At 37.8% G+C, this 15,938-nt stretch overlaps 1 protein-coding gene across 1 annotated transcript in view; it reads left to right on the forward strand.

Moving 5' to 3' along the window:
• The window catches only part of kiaa1109 (KIAA1109 ortholog), a 418,633-nt gene that overhangs the window by 126,589 nt on the left and 276,106 nt on the right, over nucleotides 1-15,938 (forward strand). The window contains exons 19-21 of the mRNA XM_059965080.1: nucleotides 3,703-3,809; nucleotides 11,501-11,700; nucleotides 14,957-15,187. Coding sequence (XP_059821063.1) covers nucleotides 3,703-3,809; nucleotides 11,501-11,700; nucleotides 14,957-15,187 — 538 coding nt within the window. The remainder of the gene's footprint in view (nucleotides 1-3,702; nucleotides 3,810-11,500; nucleotides 11,701-14,956; nucleotides 15,188-15,938) is intronic.

Below are 15,938 nucleotides of genomic sequence, written 5' to 3' on the forward strand. Positions count from 1 at the left end.
CCTACTGAAGTGGAGTCTGATTTACCTGTAGGCTGGTATTCCGCCTCCCCCACCCCACCAAAGTCCAAAACAGCATCTTTTTTTCTGCTCATCAACTTTCAAAGTAACTCAAGTGGATCCCTAGTTTCCGATTCAAGATCGCATAATTTATCAATTGTGTTATATCCACTGTCATATAGTGTTATGGTGATACTGATTGAGGCAGAACTGCTTGTATTAAAACTTGCTCTGTTTGGATTTTACTCATTTATGCTGTTTTCTTTCCAAAACAAAACTGCTGGTAATCCCCGATATATATACTGTTAAGTTTATAAACAACATTCCACAGCTGTTAGGATCTTAAGTGTACTTTTCTGGGCTTGGTTTTCTGCACCTGCTTTTTTCAGAGATGATGGTGATCATGATTATGAGAAAAGAATCTTTCCAGCAAAGCTTAAAGAATTGAGGGAAAATATGAATTTGAAAGTAAGTAACGTCATGAACTGGAAAGGTGTAAAATACTCAGAACAGAAAGGGACAGAGGGTATTCTTAGAGAATAGAACTAGGAACATTTTCAGTGATTCTGTTACTCCTGTATAGCCATATTTTCTAAACTGCATCTATAGCATAATAGAAGGACAAGAAAATAGTCTTGGCACAAACTGTTCTGAGCATGGAAATGAACAACAGCATCATATTATGCTTCAAATGGACAACTATTGTTTATATAATTACATCAGATGTGATATCACACCACTGAAAAAGCATTGAGATACGGTTTGTACTTTTCAGATTTGATAATGCCATGTTGCTGCTTGGTGCGAGATTTATAGAGTCTGGATGGGCATGTTAGTTGTGGATATTTCTCACTTCCTCCTATCTGCTCTCACCCAAATTCTTCTGCCACTTTTGCTATTGTGTGCTCTGCCTCTGTGTGCGCTACCCTATCTATAATTTTATTCCACACCATCTACTTGCTATTGTAGTTGTGATGAGGCAGTCATTTCCCTCCTCTAATTTCTTGTTGATTTATATGAGTGCTTCCAGGACTAAACACAGTTCAGTCACAGCCTGATTAGAAGGGCCTGAAGTACTCTCAATAATTCTGGAAGTTTAGAAACTTACACAGAAAAACCCAGAAATATTTAGCTGTTTTAGAATAAAACAGAGATAGCATTTCAGGTGAATGATATTTCTTCAGAACCTTCCTTTTCATAGCTGTAACATAACTTTTAACTTCATGTATTCTAGTTTCTTAGGTATAAATTCTAGCATTGAAGTTAGTTTAGACATTCCCTTTACTCCCTCAAAAAATGTATCTCTGCAAATGCTACACCTGCCCATTCAATTCCTCCCTTGCCTTCCATTAGGGCCCCAAAGCAGTCCTTCCAGGTGAGGCAACACTTTGCCTGGAAATCTGTTGTGGTCATCTACTCCTCTGGCTCTCCCATTTTGGTCTCCTCTACATTGGTGAGACCTGATTTAAATTGGTTGATTGCTTTGTCAAGCACCTCTGCTTCATGCACAAAAAACAGAATTTCCTGGAGGCTACTTTAAATCCGGTACCCATTCCCATTCCAAAATGTTGGTCCATGTCCTTCTCTTCAGCCATAATGAAGCCATTCTAAAATTGGAGGAACAACACCTCATATTCTGTCTAGATAGCCTCCAACCTGATGGCATGAGCATTGATTTCTCCTTTTTGTTTGTTTACTTATTTATTCCCCCTTCCTTGTCTTCTATTCCCCTTTCTGTCCTCTTACCGCCTCTCCTCATGTGCCTATCATCTCTCCTGGTGCCCCTCATCCTTTCTCCTATGGTCTACTATCCTCTCCTATCAGATTCCTTCTTCTCTAGCACTTTGTCTTTTCCACTAATCACTTCCAAGTTTCTTACTTCAACTCCTTCCTCTTCCCCTACCCACCTGGCTTCATCTATCACCTTCAAGCTTGCCTTCCATCCCTCTCCCCATCTTCTTATTCTGGTATCCCCCTTCCATTCCAGTCCTGATGAAGGGTCTTGGCCCAAAATATTAACTATTCCTCTCCATGGACGCTGCCTGACCTCCTGAGTTCCTCCAATATTTTGTGTGTGTTGCTCTGTATTTGCAGAATCAGCAGAATCTGTTGTGTTTATGTTTTAACTGGGCATGCTATTTTTAATTACCTGAGTCACTTGTGATCTCTATCATCCTGACATTTCTGGATTCACATCAGATTTATTTTTGTTATCATTTTGGGCCAAAAGTGCTTGGCTATATTGATGCCAATTTATAGCATATCTTATCAATTCTGGGTGGCGGTGTGAAGATACGTCTCTATCAAAGGAAATGCAAGCACTCCTTCCCTTTGCTAGCCTACAGGTCACCCTTGGTTTAGGTGTAGCACCTGCTTAGACCCCTATTAGGGTCACATGAAACCATGGGAGCAGGTGGTTGGTGGTCATATGAGCTGTTGGTGCATATCACGTCCTGATTATCTGACCACTGACTCCAAGCAGACAAACACTAAAGAATATTGTTCGTCTCTGGGCTCACTCATCTTGTAAAGACACTACCCAGAAAAAGGCAATGGCAAACTACTTCTGTAGAAAAATTTGCCAAGAACAATCACGGTCACCTACATCTTATCCATTCACTTGACTATTAACATAGTTTGATAACTGTATGTCTCCATTTATGCAGCTTAAGGGTTCATAATCTTGAGTGATTGGGTCCTCTAATAGTTTCTCACAGCTTAAATTCTGACTTAGCTTTATATTGTCAGGAAATGGATGTATTGCATTTAGTCCTCTCATCTCAGCAGTTGTCTAGATTAGAATTAGCTGAAGCTCAATCAATGAATCTTCCCACATAACATACCATACAAAATACCTCCTATTTTCCCGACTGTTTTTAACCATTACTTATTGGCAATCTTTAATTCAGGTCATTACTCCCAGTATCATTTTATCTAGCAAGCTGTGGTGTGATACGTAATTGAATACCTTCTGAAATTTGAATTTTCCAAATGCATTATTCTTCCCCTTGATTCACGCTTTCAAAAGAATACCTTGCTGAGTTAGATATCACTATTTCTTTGCAACTTTCTCTGTATGAATATAGTTTGAATATATTTTAGTAAAGCAAAAAAAAAACAAACCGCAATTATTAGAAATTCGGAATAAAACTAGAAAATGCTAGAAGTGTATATCAGCCACGGAATTTGTGGGGAGAGGAACAGAATTCATGAAGTTAAGGAGATTAAGGCAGTGAGATTGTTGCCTTTTCTTCATTAGAATAAAAGTTAAAACCTAAAAGTTAAAACCCAGGTATAAGTTGCTTACTTAGGCAGATGCTGAAGGCATCTCACGATGATCATTAAAGATGTAGTAATTCTCCCAGCATACCACCAGCAAACAGATGAAATAATTGGTATTTTACTGTCTTTTGTTTCTTAAGTCATTCTTAACAATTGTCCTGTGCTTCACAACTCAGTTGTATGAGATGGATTGGCATTAAAGATTTAATGATTTTAAAGGTTTAAGGTGCCATCTCAATGCATTTTTTTATAAACTTTCCACTACTTGTATGTAATGCCAGATCAAATAAGAATGCACTTTTAAATTCTTTGAACAGTATAAAAGATCTTTGATAATGTGGTTTGTTTTTTGAAAAAAAACTTCAATTAATTGGTGTTTGAATTGTATTAGTTACGATCCTTTCACTTTTGATTTCCTTATAGATCTGATTGGATTGAGTGTTGGTCTGTACCAAATATTCTACTTACTATTGACTACACTTGGCATCCCATCTACCCTCAGAAAGCTGATGAGCAACTGAAGCAAAGCTGTAAGAATTTTTTTTATTCATTTCTTCATTCTTTACTACTTCCAAAAGTTAAAAAAAACAAGGATAGGAATAGATTAACAGCTCAGTTCCTTGAGTTGTGCATCTATTACGTTAGATTATTGCTGGTTTGTGTCTTAAATGCTTTTTCCCCTTGTCTTCAGATTTTATTGCAATCAAGGGGAATGTAATTTAAAACAGGTCAAATTGGAAGTTCAACAGCTGCATCTTTTTACAGCTGGGAGTAAAGATAAAGGCACAATTTCTTATGCTTAACCAAAAACATAAAGGAGCTTTTTAAATGATATTTAAATGTTTGATGTAATGACATATGTGAGCAGTTGATGCTTTTTTTTTAATGTTATTTCCATAAAATTTGTCAATAATTTATTTGACAAAATGTCTATCAAAGTCATTTAAGTGCAAAGGTTGAGCTGTAAGCATGCGGTATTAGTTTAGTGGCTAATTATAAGGAAAGTATCTTAAGCCTTAAATCCATAAAGAACCTATTGTGTTTGAAAGTATGAAGCATAAATGAGTAAGTATTGCTTGATCATGGTGTTTTTAAATTTTTCATTATGATTGAGACTAGGCTGATGGGATGGCAATTACTTTTATTGATCTTACCCTGTTTTCTATGAGCCTTTGATTGCAATAAAGCATCTTTGCAATAAAGTATTTGATTGCAATAAAAATATTTCATTTTGTTAGGCAAATGTTAGTTTTGCTTGGAGTAGCTTGGGAAAAGGTGAGGAAGTATTCTGAATTATAGCTTGGAAATTGTTTTGGACTCGTTGATATCTGTTGTTTTCATTTTTGATGTGTGAATTGGGTGAAAGGCAGGAAACTCAAAAGGAGGCCTTACAATGATCATTTTCGAAAATTATCTCATTAGAAGTTACTGTTCTTGAGGAATTCCATCAGAGGTCCCCGAAGAAGAAAGTTTAGATCCAGCCAATGGAGAGATTTTCCCTGATCTGAATAATGAAAATAACCACTTAATGCCACACATGGTTAAATATGACATTGATGTCAATTACAGTTACATTTGAAATTACAGTGAACATCCCCAAGTTAGATTTCAACTGAAAATGCTTGGGTAATTGAGCATTTTAACCTGTTTGAGCTGATTTTTGAGAGGAAGCTTGATTGGAGCATTTTGAGGATGTAACTGACGGTATAAGTGAAGGGAAGTCTGCTGATGTGGTTTGTTTGGATTTCCAATGAAAAGTATTCTAGTCATTTTCTCCACACTTTATCTCTCTGCCCTGCTAACTTCAGGGATCAGTTCAGACATACTCCAAGGCCCCTTTGCACCTTTATATTCAGTATAAAGTATTGATTATTTATTCCTTAGTTTATCCCTCCATATTCATGGCCAGTATTTAATGACAAGAACTATACATGTCCCCAATAATGAAATGCGTTAAATTTTATTGATTTCTTTCTAAAATCTGCTGTGCTCCTCTTCACTGCCAACCAGGTGACCAATTTTTAATCACTTTTAATCTGGGATCCTACGTGCAATTCCGCATATCCTCAACTAAAATCAAGTAATAATCAAGATGTGTATTTTTCTGAACAAATACTTAATGCCTGTCCTTGGTTGTGTCTCATAAATGATTTATACTGCACTCAGGAATTTAAACAACCTGTCTTCCACCAGCATTAGATAGATAGATACTTTATTGATCACAAAGGAAATTATAGTCTCACGGTAGCATTACAAGTGCACAGATTTAGCAATATTAAAAAAGAAGCAAGAAAGAATAAAAATTAAGTTACTTCAAACAGTCAAACAAGAGGGGATCATCACTTCCCCAGTTATAGGTTGACACATTATAGAGCCTGATGGCTGAGGCTAAGAACGACCTCATATAGCACTATTTGGACTAGCGCAGTTGTCTTACTAATAGTGATCATCTGTTCAGCCAAGGTGGCATGCAGGGGATGAGAAATACTGTCCAGAATTACCAGGATATTCCGTAGGGTCCTTTGATCTACCACAGCCTCTGGTGTGTCCAGTTTTGACTCCTATTGTAGAGCTATCCTGGCTGATCAGTTTATTGAGCCTGTTTTGATGCCATTGCGCCAGCATACCACTATATAGAAGATTGTACTGGTGATAATAGACTGATAGAATATATGAAGGCGTACACCAAAGGATCTCAGTCTCCTTAGGAAGTAGAGGTGATCTGGCCCTTCTTGTACACAGCCTCTGTGTTGATGTTTCACTCAAGTTTGTCGTCCAGGTGCACCCCCCTTGGTACTTGTAGATCCTCACCACCTCCACATCCTCACAATCAATAGTAACCGAGCGGTGCAGGCATAGTCTTCCTAAAGTCCATCACAATCTCTTTTGTCTTACTGATGTTGAGCTGAAGATGATTTAGCTTGCACCATTTGACAAAGTCCTCCACCAGGCCTCCTGTATTCACCCTTCCATCCTTCCTTTATACATCAAACTATTGCTGAGTCATCAGATAATTACTGCAGATGACATGACTTAGAGTTCGAGGTTGACTGAGCTGGAGTTACATGGTTTATCTCTTATTTATTTTTAGATAAACATAGCTAATTAGGATCTGTCCCAACCAAAGAGAGTTGTAAAATTAGCATCAGAGACTTCAGTCTCTTTTCTTTTTCCAACTTTATTTGTACTGTTACGTACCCCGTAACTGGGTCACTTACCAGCAAAGATAGAGAGGTCCGTTGAAGTCTGATGGTACAATTTTAACAGTATTTATTGACAAAAATACACAAAATAATATCAATGCAAACATACAGATAATATACGTCGTCAATACTAAATCTAAAAGCGCGGGTATAATAATAATCAATAAGAAATAGCTCTATCGTTGTCTAGGGGATAATGTATTGTCTGATGGAAATATAAAAGTCACTGTTAGTTCGTTCAAGCTGCAGCGTTTTGGTTGGAGAGAAAGACAGGTTAAAACTTGCCCAGTCCTTTTATGATGTCAATCCTTTGAGAGTCGTTGGGAGTTGGTTTCCCCGTTGTTAGCTAAAAGCCATTCTTCCATGGTAAAGGGCACCGATTCCGGGGCAAATGGAACCGAACGCACGTGGCCTCCCCACCGTCTTCCGCTATTACGGGATCGCTAGCGTTTCTTCTGGTGCGTCTGAGGGGCTGTTCCCACAGACCCTCTTTTATCCTGACTCACAGGGTCTCAGATGTCAATCAGGTTGAGATGATGCAATCCCTCCACCAACCTCCCCCTCGGTTCATTGCCTGGGGCTTCGATGCATCGTGCAGGATGCAATACACAAGTCTATCTCCAAGAGACAATAGCCGGTATCAATGGGTCCGCCTTCTCGGAGGCCAGGTCACATTCCAATCTTTGTGAATTCTGCATGTCTTTCTCTCATTTCCTGGGTCTCCTGAACGGACTCAATAGTGATCTTGCGATTCTCACAAAGGAGGGGGCTACCCCGCACCCTTCGGCCCCTCAGAGCTGTGGTACATTCATAACAGTACCCCTTCTTCACTTTACGTGTGTCTGTACCTGATAATGTACAATATTTATGGAGAAAGAAATCACAATTCTGGGGACATGGTTGCAAGGTGTTCAGGAATGGGACCTGAATATCCCAAGATGAAGGACAAGCAAAACGGGAAGGGATGTGGATGTGGAAAGACATTGCTTGTAGAAGATGAAATAAAAACAATGGTGTGGAAGAACATTAGCTCTGAAAAACCCGAGGAGCAACAAAGAATATGGACCACACAGGAGCACGCACATGTACATACACACGCTTGGCATTAAACAAACTTAGTAAGAAGACTACATTAATAATGGGTGACTTAAGTCTACATATGATTTGGGAAAATCAGACCACTATTATTCAAACAGAAGAGCAATTTCTAGAGTACATTCATGATGGGTGTTTGGACCAATATATTGAGAAGCCAAATAAGTAGTGTGCCATAAAGAATGGGTACTATTTAATGTGAAAGGATCAATAATTACCATTATTTTGTGAGGTCTCTTTGGAAAAAGTTATCATAACATGAGAGTAATTGTTAAGATAGAATGTGCATACTTTAATTTGGGACTAGATACAATCCTGAATAAAGGAAACCATGACTATATGAGGCATATGCTGGGTATATGCTGGAATTGGGGAACATTCTTTGAAGGATTGACAGTCGATAGTCAATGCTAAATATTTAAAGAGCACATGGTAAATTACAGTCACTTGAACTTGGTGCAAAAATAAAACAAGAAAAGTATTTCAACTATGGATTTCAAATTATTTAAGCCTTACTTGTCATTTTGGTATAGTATTGCATTCAAGGAGGAGAAATATATATAAAAAAATGGCAACCTTGAGGATTGGGAACAGTTTTATAATTAAATAAAGATGGACAATAGAATTAATTAGGAAATGTGGAATACAATGCCTGAGAGTTAGCTAGCCAAGAAGATAACATCTTGACTGTAAATGCTTCTGTAGCTGTGTGGGGGGAAAAAACTAATAAAATGAAGAACAAAGAAAAGATAATCTAAATAAATTCTATGTTCACGAAAAAGGATATGTGTACATTCCCAAAATTGTTATGTCAGGTGAGAAGGAGAAATTGTTAGTACAGAAATTGTGTTAAGCAATTGAAGGGATAATAGACTGATAAATCTCCAGGGCTTAGTTTGTATTCCAGAGTACTCAGTAGGTCCTAGTGAAAATATTGATTGCCATTTTCCAACGTTCTGGTATACTTCCAACAGATTGGAGGATACATTCTTTATGATAGGTCTCTGCCTGAAACGTTGACTGTTTACTCATTTCCATAGAAACATAGAAAATAGGTGCAGGAATAGGCTATTCGGCCCTTCGAGCCTGCACCGCCATTCAGTATGATCATGGCTGATCATCCAGCTCAGAACCCTGTACTGCTTTCTCTCCATACCCCCTGATCCCTTTAGCCACAAGGGCCATATCTAACTTACTCTTAAATATAGCCAATGAACTGGCCTCAACTGTTTCCTGTGGCAGAGAATTCCACAGATTCACCACTCTCTGTGTGAAGAAGTTCTTCCTCATCTCGGTTCTAAAAGGCTTCCCCTTTATCCTTAAACTGTGACCCCTCGTTCTGGACTTCCCCAACATCGGAAACAATCTTCCTGCAATTAGCCTGTCCAATCCCTTTAGGATTTTATACATTTCAATAAGATCCCCCCTCAATCTTCTAAATTCTAGTGAGTATAAGCCTAGTTGATCCAGTCTTTCTTCATATGAAAGTCCTGCCATCCCAGGAATCAATCTAGTGAACCTTCTTTGTACTCCCTCTATGGCAAGAATGTCTTTCCTCAGATTAGGGGACCAAAAGTGCACACAATACTCTAGGTGCGGTCTTACCAAGGCCTTATACAACTGCAGTAGAACCTCCCTGCTCCTGTACTCAAATCCTTTTGCTATGAATGCCAACATACCATTTGCCTTTTTCACCGCCTGCTGTACCTGCATGCCCATCTTCAATGACTGGTGTACAATGACACCCAGGTCTCGTTGCACCTCCCCTTTTCCTAATCGGCCACCATTCAGATAATAATCTGTTTTCCTGTTCTTGCAACCAAAGTGGATAACCTCACATTTATCCACATTAAATGGCAAATGCCATGAATTTGCCCACTCACCTAACCTATCCAAGTTACCCTGCATCCTCTTAGCATCCTCCTCACAGCTAACACTGCCGCCCAGCTTCGTGTCATCCCCAAACTTGGAGATGCTGCATTTAATTCCCTCGTCTAAATCATTAATATATATTGTAAACAACTGGGGTCCCAGCACTGAGCCTTGCGGTACCCCACTAGTCACTGCCTGCCATTCTGAAAAGGTCCCATTTACTCCCACTCTTTGCTTCCTGTCTGCCAACCAATTCTCTATCCACATCAATACCATACCCCCAATACCGTGTGCTTTAAGTTTGCACACTAATTTCCTGTGTGGGACCTTGTCAAAAGCCTTTTGAAAATCTAAATATGCCACATCCACTGGCTCTCCATTATCCACTCTACTAGTTACATCTTCAAAAAAATCTATAAGATTCATCAGACATGATTTTCCTTTCACAAATCCATCCATGCTGACTTTGTCCGATGATTCCACCTCTTTCCAAATGTGCTGTTATCTCATCTTTGATAACTGTCTCTAGCATTTTCCCCACCACTGATGTCAGACTCACTGGTCTATAATTCCCTGGTTTTTCTCCCCCTCCTTTTTTAAAAAGTGGGGTTACATTAGCCACCCTCCAATCCTCAGGAACTAATCCAGAATCTAAGGAGTTTTGAAAAGTTATCACTAATGCATCCACTATTTCTTGGGCTACTTCCTTAAGTACGCTGGGATGCAGACCATCTGGCCCTGGGGATTTATCTGCCTTTAATCCCTTCAATTTACCTAACACCACTTCCCTACTAACATGTATTTCCCTCAGTTCCTCCATCTCACTAGACCCTGCCTGGCCTGCTAAGTTCCTCCAGCATTTTGTGCATGTTGCTTTGGATGGTACAAATATTGTTAAAATGAGATAGAGAAAAAAATCTGATGTCAGTGTTAGGGAATATGCTTGATGATTTAGATGAGGAAATTTAATACTTCCAAGTTTGCAGATGGCATGGTGCATGGGAGAGTGAACCTTGAGGAAGATGCAGTGAAGCTCTAGATTAGTCTGGATATATTTGAGGGGTGACAGAAGCATGGCAGATACAATGTAGTGTAAATAAATGGTGGCAATAATGGGCAGGCAGATGATTATCCAGATGAGAATAGATAGGAGGTGCAACAACACTATTTTCATCATTTGCTAGAGGTAGACATTATGATGGCTAGATTTCACAGTGAATGGGACAGACGTATAGGAGTAATGATGTTTAACTACAATTGTGCATTGCCTTGATGCAACTGCAGTTAGATTATGTTCAGCTTTGCTGTGTTAGTTAAAGTATCTTTTTTCTTGGAAAGCAGTTCAGTTAAAGTTCAGACTGATTCCTGTTATGACAGGACTGACATATGAAAAGAAATTGAGCCAGTCAGATGTATTTCCAATAGAAGAATGAGAGGAAATCCCACAGAAAGCAACAGAAATCAAACAGCTGCTTATATGCAGGAAGGATGATGGATTTGCAGGAAGGATGATGACATGGGAGTTCAGGGCATGGGTCAAGGAAAAACGGTAAACCTTTTAAATTAAGAAACTTCTAGACAGTGGTAGTGTCTCCTGTGGAGTTTCCTGCAACAAAAGATGCTCAAACCAAGTCATTACATATATTCAAGAAAGGGTTAAATATTCTTAAAAATAGAGGAATTGAGGGATATCAGGGGAACTCTGGAATAGGGTGTTAAATTTGGATGATCAGCCTTGATTATATTGAATGGGAGGAAAGGGTCAATTAGCTTAATCCATATTTCCATGGTTCTTTATTTTCCTCTATCCATTTTTTGATTACATCTGGTATTTATTTAAATTCAACCTACGACGATGCATGCAAAAGTTAAGTTGCTGCTGAAATAATATCAAATGTCTGTGTTGTACTTTATACAGCATTTTCAGCTCTTGAGGTTGTTCAAAGATCAGTTATAATAGTTGAGAAGATCTATTATCAAATGAAAGATTGGTTTTAATAACAACCCTATCTGTAGAATGATTTTCATTAAATATTTATTTTTTCTTAAAGTATTTGAAATGCAGCAGTTGACATCAAGATCGTCACAGAAGGCTTCAGAACGAATTGTGCATTCTCCTACAGTTTCACAAAAACTGCGGATAGACCCATCTGAACTTTTACCTGATAAACTACATGTGGAGCTAGAAATGGCTCCAGATTCACAAATCACTCTCTATGGTCCATTACTTAAAGCATTGTTGTGTATAAAGGTAAAGATCATTTACTTGCCAATTTGATGTTTAAGCCAGATTTTCTAAATAAATTGAAATTTACTGTTTGTCTTTTAAGTATGCCCCATTCAGTAGGAAGAGAGAATGTGGGCTTGTGTCACAGTATCTCACCAGTGTGACTTGATAGTAAGTGTCACAATCTGTTTAATGCGTGTGATGTTTACGAGCCTCTTGTTTATATAGTCAAACTTTCAGCAGAGTTCTAGAGGATAAGCAGGATTGGGAATTCTTCGTCCCTCTTTGTCTTGCTTCACCCCCCTGCCTTTGTCTGCCCACTCCATTTCCAAGGAAGAGTGAGTGTATGGTAGAAGTAGCAGCTAATGAACAGGTTGAAGCAGCTGCTGTATCCTCTATTTACTATTAAGAGTCTTAATAGTTAATGTATGAAAGGGGAAACTGCTAAACTCAATCACCATCCACTTAAATAGCTTAGGTGTGAAACTCGGCTACCAAGATAGATGTAGCAATTAGATTTGTGATTTAAGCTGTCAACCACCATTATGCAGAAATTTCATGTTGGTATCATTGTGAACATTGTCCTGCAATGTAAAGTATGTAAGATTTGCTCTCATGGTTAAACGAAACAAAATATATAAAGGAATACTTATGTTTCTTCCTTTTTGGTGCATAACTGAGTACAAAATATTTTGATTGAATTTAAACTAAATAATAAAGTGATAACACAGTTGCTTTGGTACAAACAATTTAAAGTTCAAAAGTAAATTTATTTTCTAAGTACATATACATTGCCATATACTAAACCGATTCATTTCTTGCATGCATTCACTGTAAGCACAAAGAAACACAATAGAATCAGTGAAAAAAAACTGCACACAATGAATACAAACAACCAATGTGCAAATACAAGAAAGAAAACAAAATAATAATAAATAAGTAATAAATATTGAAAACATGATTTGTACAGTCCATGAAAGTGAATCCATAGGTTGTGAATTCAATTCAGTGTCAGGGTGAGTGAAATTAGAAGCTCTGGTTTAGGGGCCTGATGTTTGAGGGGTAATAACTGTTCCAGAACATGGTGGTGTGAGACCTAAAGCTCCTGTACCACCACCTTTTTGGCAGCAGTGTGAAGAAAATGGCATTGAAACTATAATTAGCCTCACAGTAATAAGTATAAAGTGAGTAGAGCAGGTGACTAAGCACACAGCCTTGTGGTGCCCCTGTGCTGTTGGTGATTATGGAGGAGCTGTTGTTGTCAACAACTGGGGTCAACAAGTGGATGTAAACAATGTAAGAATTCAATTTCAATAATAACCAATCATCAGCTAGCAATGGTTTTTGTGATCTTTTGACCTGTTCTTAACATAAAATCAAACAAGCCTTCAAATATTTAAGCAGAATTTTGTCAATCCTGATGAATGATCATGGATCTGAATTCACAGCATATTTTTTGCCCTTATTTTAAATTTTCAGTTAAATATTCATGTACAAATACAAAATGAAAGTTGCTTTCTATAGAGAATAACTTAAAAGGAAATTGTGAGGTTTTATTGATAATTGTAAAATAAATTGCACATTTTTATTATGGTAGGTGTTCTCTTTATGAGAGAGGAATTAAAAATAAGAGTTCGAGCTATTTTTGTAAGTGGAAAATTTTGTAAACTACTCATTTCCAAATAGATTGCTAAAAGCTTAATGCATACTCAGAAATTAGAAAAGTGGCAAAGTTTTCATAAGATATTTTGCTGAATATGAGTAAGCTGAGCAACTGATGTGGTGGAAGTATTGCTTTTTAAATGTTACAGTATCATGTGAGGGTAAGTTGTGTTGTTGGAATTCAATGAATGGTTATAAATATTGTTTCTTAATGTGAACAAGAAAGTTATTAATTTGTATAAACGCCTGTTTCACTAAATATTTATTTGGTTTATCTTAGGAGACGTTTAAGTACATTTGTGATAGGTGCACATATTGTTCACGTCATAAATGGATACTTTTACTAGGTAGAATGTGCATGGAACAGCATGTGTTAATTTAGATTTGTAAAATGGATGTTTTATTTTGAGTCATCGAGTTCAAGAGGCTGAGAGATCCAAATTTTGCTTGGATTTTTTTCACCTGCTTGTACAATATTTTATGCAATTTTTTCCTAGATATTAACAGAGCATCTATCAGTTGTTGTAGTATTATACTTTTGCTTCTCCTGAGTAATCTGTGCAGATTGGTGATGACAACTCCTTGCTTACAATCAACACTAGTGCACCTCATGGGTGTGTGCTTGGTCCATTGCCCTACTCTTTGTATACCCATGACTATGTGGCTAGGCATAGCTCAAATACCATTTCTATATTTGCTGATGAAACAGCCATTGTTGGTAGAGTCTCAGATGGTGACGAGAGGGCGTACAGGAGTGAGATATGCCAACTAGTGGAATGGTGCCGCAGCAACAACCTGACACTCAATGTCAGTAAGACGAAAGAGCTGATTGTGGACTTCAGGAAGGGTAAAATGAAGGAACACACACCAATGCTCATAGGGGGATTAGAAGTGGAGAGAGTGAGCAGATTTGAGTGTCAAGATCTCTGAGGATCTAACCTGGTCCCAACACATTGATGTAGTTATAAAGAAGGCAAGATAGTGGCTATACTTTATTAGGAGTTTGAAGAGATTTGGTATATCAACAAATATATTCAAAAACTACAGTGGAGGGCATTCTGACAGGCTGCATCACTGTCCGGTATGGGGCTGGGGGGCTACTGTACAGGATCGAGAGAAGCTGCAGAGGGTTGTAAGCTTAGTCGGCTCCATCTTTGGTATTAGCCTACAAAGTATCCAGGACATCGTCAAGCAGTGGTGTCTCAGAAAGGCAGCATGCATTATTAAGGACCTCCAGCACCCAAGGCATGCTCTTTTCTCACTGTTACCATCAGGTAGGAGGTACAGAAGCCTGAAGGTACACACTCAGCAATCCAGGAATAGCTTCTTCCCCTCTGCCATCGGATTCCTAAATGGACATTGAACCCTTTGACACTACCTCACTTTTTTAATATATAGTATTTCTGTTGTTTGCCTGAATTTTAATCTATTCAATGTATGTATACTGTATAAAGTATACTGAATAAGATTGATCGATTTATTTATTTTTCCTTCTATATTATGTATAGCATTGAACTGTTACTAAGTTAACAGATTTCATGTCACATGCCGGTGATAATAAACCTGATTCTGATAATCTTTTCACACATGTATGACAGGTCTTTTTAATTTTATAAAGGAAAACTACTTTGGAGAAGATGACATGTATACAGACTTCGAGGAAGCTCTGACAAGTCCTGTTCTGTCATTGTCAACATCTTCTAGTTCTGGATGGACAGCAGTTGGTGTTGAAGAAAATGAGAAAAAAGAAACTGAGGGTAGAAGTAAGCAAATTCACCCACTTACTCTCCGCCCTTGGGATATCTCTGTTCTCATTAACTTATATAAAGTACATGGAAGACTCCCAGTGGTAAGTGAAAAATGTTCCCTTTGTGGTTTAAATAAGCTGTGATTGAATCTTTGATTTGTAGTTCTACACTTGAAAATGGATATAGTTGTGTTAGTGTTGGTAGAGTGATTATGTTATTGGGTTAGTGAATTCAGTGTTCTGGGCAAGTAATTGAGAGAGATGAGTTAATTAAGTAAATCTGGAAAATAAAGCCAGCATCAATAATGACAACTTAAAGTGACTAAGTTGTTATTTCAAAACACAATTGAAATGAAATCTGTCCTTTCCTATTCCAACGTTTGTATGTTCCAGAACTGCATCAGTTTGGTTGATACCTCTCTGCTTTCTGAAATTGCTTGCCAAGTCAAGCAGCTGAAGGCCAGTTAGATAACGTACAATAATTAACTGTGATGTGTAAATGTAAAAATATAATCAGCTTTATTTGTTCTATCTCTGAATTGATTTTATTGATATGGAAAATATGCAAATACATAAATTGGCTACGTTTAATTGCACAGTCATAACTCTTGTCACCTTTTGATGCACTAAAAATGGCATTATAATTCAGAGATTCGAATTGAGTATCAAAATCGAAAAGCCAGCTATCAAGATATTACATAGTGTGATGGCAAATGTTCATAAAAATAACTGAATCAAAATATCGAGTTACAAAATGTTGTGTCCTTGGTTTTAAAAGCAAGATTGAAATGTAATAGGCCAACCTTTGGGGTCAGTGATGGCTTCTTTCTCTTCAGTCATGTAAGCTCTAAGG

This window comes from Hypanus sabinus, chromosome 3 (genome assembly GCF_030144855.1).
Source record: "Hypanus sabinus isolate sHypSab1 chromosome 3, sHypSab1.hap1, whole genome shotgun sequence".
NCBI lineage: Eukaryota > Metazoa > Chordata > Chondrichthyes > Myliobatiformes > Dasyatidae > Hypanus > Hypanus sabinus.